The sequence below is a fragment of the Arachis ipaensis genome, chromosome B06, assembly GCF_000816755.2.
Source record: "Arachis ipaensis cultivar K30076 chromosome B06, Araip1.1, whole genome shotgun sequence".
NCBI classification, from domain to species: Eukaryota; Viridiplantae; Streptophyta; class Magnoliopsida; order Fabales; family Fabaceae; genus Arachis; species Arachis ipaensis.
The window spans coordinates 3,225,756-3,230,211 of NC_029790.2; the positions used below are offsets into that span (position 1 = coordinate 3,225,756).

The following is a 4,456-nucleotide window of genomic DNA, read 5'->3' on the forward strand; positions in this document are numbered from 1 at the left end:
GAATCCGTGGGCTTCGCCCGGAGAATCTCCCCGAGATCTTTGGGCTTTCATGAGGAGAAACTCACCCACCTCCACTTCTTCTTCCACGACGTCGTTAGTGGGCCAAAGCCCACTATGCGCATCATTGCCGAGCCCGAGGGAAGGGCAAAAGACACCCTTCCCTTCGGGACTACGGTAATTATAGAAGACCCACTAACCGCTGGGCCGGAACCGGAGTCAAAGCTGATAGGAAAGGCCCAAGGGCTATATACGTCAATTTCGCAAGTGGAAATGGCCCTAATGATGGTGATGACGTTTGCATTCACGGAAGGAGAATTCAACGGAAGCACACTCAGCGTTTTGGGGCGTAACAACGTTGAGCTACCCGTTAGAGAGATGCCAATCGTTGGTGGAACTGGTGTGTTCCAATTCGCACGTGGGATTGCTAGGACCAATTTCGTTACGGTTGATTTCTCAAAAGGTGATGCTATTGTGGAATACAATGTTTATGTGTACCACTACTTAACCCCTCTTCTTGATTCAAATCCTGCTCATTTTAAAGAGGGCCTTGAATATATGGTAGATCCTTTATTGGCCAAGATCGAACCTACAGTTAACTGAACAAATGAAATTACACAAGTGGTTTAGTTTAGGTTAGGGCAAAATCGTCATATTCTCCAGAAATAAAGATTAGTGAATTATCAAGTCATTTTTCTGTCTTGTTTTTTAATGGTAATCTCTAGTATGTACTATAGGCATGTATCTTGAAATAAACCATGCATGATCAATTGGTGTTTATATATATTAATAAGATGAGAACTTTATATTATCCTAATCTAATATAGTAACTTGGTTCCTTTTGTGTTACTAATGCGTGCATGCAATTGTTACTTTTATAATTGAACAATAAAAACTATAACCTAAGCTCCAAAGCAGGAGAGAAGCTAAGCATGTTTCAGTCAAATTTGAAAATGTCAGAAACACTCGAAGTAATATAATAAGGACACCTCTAAAATAATAGCCTTCAACGGCTTTAGTAGTAGTCATTAGTCAATGTAAGAAAATAATAGTAGTAGTCAACGTAAGAAAATAAAAATAACAAAAGAATATGACAAAATGACACGCATCAATGTATCATAATTAAACACACCATTTATGTTGAACAACTTCCGTTGGTGACTCCTGACCAAGTGAAGTTTGGTCTACTATAAAAGTCTAAAACTGCAACCAAATTAAATAACACCCATTTAGATAGATATATTATGCCATGGAGAACCCTGTTAATTCTTATGCTTTTGCACAACTTGTTACTGTACAAGTGCTACTTAATACTTTGTACCAACCCATTAAATTAACAGGTGTCATATAAATTATATGGTGGATTATACGTAAACAAAATTATTATATAATAACGTTAAAAATCAATCGTTATATATGTATTGTTTATACATTTTTATTATATTTTATATGAGTTTTGTGTATATGATTGATATCTAAATAATACAAAAAAAAATTAGTTAGGTTAAATTAAATCTCAGCTACCATAAGAGATTATTCTTATAAATGCTATATTTATTATCACTAATAGTAAGTAGTTAAATTAATATTTGCATCGGACTTATATAAAAGTACGCACTTTCTTTTTTTGTTCGGACGTGAAAGTACGTACTTCCTATTAGCGATGTCAAATGAGAAGCCAAACATTAGGCCATGAATATGTAGAATAGTAATACTATATATACATTTAAATTTTTTTATGAACTAAATTTAACTAAATTAAAAAATAAAATTTAAAATTATATTAATTATAATTAATTTTTATTATATTAGATCAATTTAATTAAATTTAGTTAAAAAAAATTAAATATATAATTGTTTCTACCCTGACCCAACGCTAAGGTCCAGGATCCAAATAAAAGAAGCCCAACCCAAAGAGTTGGCTTCACTCGGTACCAGCCCTCGTCTCAGGAAGTCGGTACACAACACGACCTGCTCCAAAGAAGTCGGATACGAGGATTAGCTGGCAGATAAATACTCATTTGAATGAGTAACTGCCCCTAGAATCTCTCTAACCACTTCATAGAGCCATATATTAACCTCCCTAAGATAAAGGGACGGTTATCCGCCTAAAAAGGTGGCACTACTCCAACGGTGGTTATTGGTTCACCACTATAAATACACTGACACCCCTCAGGTATCTCTAAGTTCCAATACATTCTAAACCTGCTCACACTCTTGCTAACTTAGGCATCGGAGTATCTTTGCAGGTACCACCCCCCATTCCTTCACACACACAAGTCGGACAGAGGGCACCGAGTTGCTGATCCATCCAAAAGCCATCTCCTTCATACGTTTGGGCCAACCAACGCCATCCAGCCCATTAATCCCCGGTTACCCTTCATAACAATAATATTATTCTAATAAAAAAATTTCGTGGGAAAAAAACAAGTCAACAGTAAAGCTTTAGATATGGGCCTAACCCATAGAGTGGAGATATAGGCCTAACCCCTTAGGTCATGGGATAGCCCAAAATATTATATTGCCATTTAGACCCAGCAGCTGATCTCACAAGCCCAGTAGTTCAAACATAGGTTTTCAATTACACATTTATTGTTTGACCAACAAAAAAAAGTTAAACATTTATTAAAGTAAAACTTTAATTGAGTGACTAAATATGTTGTTTGTTAATATTTTGCACCTAAATTTAAATCTTGGCTTAGAACTCTTAAATGTGAAGAGTAAAAAAAAATTAGGCATTTACTAATGATTTTTTCTTTTTCTTCTTCTTCTCTTTTTTTCGTTTTTTAATTATAATTTAAAGTTAATGGTAGATTAGAGACTTATCTAAAAACCTGAACCCAAATGTGTGGTTAAGTACTTAAGTCTGTTCTTTGCAAACTCTTTCAAAGACCCTTTGAGTGTGTTTGGTAACCATGTCTAAAGAGAAAAAGCAACGTTAGAACTTTTTAAAAGTTTTAATTTTTTGTTTAGCTAATTTTCTTCTCTAAAAAGTATAAGTGATTTTGTTCATAAAACCACATTTACAAGAAGCAATAACTTTTAACTTCTCCATTGTACTAACGTGTTTTTAGCCACTACCTTCAACATTTATTTTTCTTTTACCAACTTTATCCTTTATACATATTATTGCATTATTTATTAAATTCTATTGATCCTATTAAGTAAAATAAATTAAATAAAAAAATTAATCATAAATAATAATAATAGTTAAAAATTATAATGTACTAAAAAAGAGTACTAAGAGTATTAAAAATAAACTATATAAAAAACATATAAAAAAAAGTATAAAAAAGAAAATTAAACATGTATAAGAAAATGACATTATAATTTAATATAACGTTCTTTTAAGTAATTATCTATCTAAAAGTGATTTTAACTAATATTATCCAAACAATATTTATTTTATCAAAATCAATTTTGGTAAAGAGTTACCAAACATAAATCATGTTGACACAAACTTACTTCTATCCAAAATCAATTCTATAAAATCACTTTTATTCAAATTTTAATTTGACAAACCACAATCCAAAAACACACTTCCAAGTTCCAAGGAATCCATTTTCACAATGATTCTTCTCTTCCCACTTCTTGTTGCTTATGCTCTTTTAAAATTCAGCATTCTCCACCATCTTCTTATCGTTGTTATCTCAAAGTCATAAATCATCCGTCTGAATGTATGATATGTGCAAAATTGATGATATCCTTGGCCCACAAAAAATTAACCACTTCAGCTAATGATCAAACATGTGTTCCATAAAAAATAATTAACAACTTCAAGCACAGTTAGTTATCGTCCGAATAAACACAATCACATCTATGAAAAATAATTAACTGTTCCATAAAAAATTACACATACATGTGGCAATGTGTGGTTTATTATTATTTAAATTATTATCATTTTTTTTTAGACATGGCGTAACGTGTGAAGTTATTATCGCTAATAAGATATTGGTTAAATCGCCTAAAGATTAAATTTAATCCAGGTACAATTAATCAAATAATTGTTAAGTCACCAAAAAAAAAATCAAATAATTGTTGACAAATTCATTGTAATTACAAGAAGAATGGAAACTAGCTTAGTTGAATTAATCCAGATTCAAATTTAACTCACAAAAATTGAACTTATCAAATCGTGAATGAATTAAGTTGGAGCTAGCTAATTGACAAATTAGTTTGACTCACTTCTACCTTAATTTCAATGAATTTTCATTTATCTTCTATAATTCTGATTTTAAAAGCCCATCTTTTTCAACTTGCTAGCAATGGTAAGATTGAATAGGATCTTCGAATAAATCTCGATATTATTTTAGGGATGACTTAACTAGGTCATCAATCCTGAAATTCACTACCTTAACCCTTCAAATTCGCCCTATATTCACTTTCTTCAAATTGTATTATAGTACTTCATCACTCCATTGAAAAATTATTAATTGGTATTTTTTCCCTTTTTTGGGAA

The 4,456-nt window shown here is 31.8% G+C and overlaps 1 protein-coding gene across 1 annotated transcript in view; it reads left to right on the top strand.

The window, feature by feature from the left end:
• The window catches only part of LOC107645384 (dirigent protein 1), a gene marked incomplete in the record, with an annotated part of 1,062 nt that extends 219 nt beyond the window's left edge, over positions 1-843 (top strand). The window contains 1 exon segment of the mRNA XM_021103738.1: positions 1-843. Within this exon segment, the coding sequence (XP_020959397.1) occupies positions 1-600 (600 nt within the window).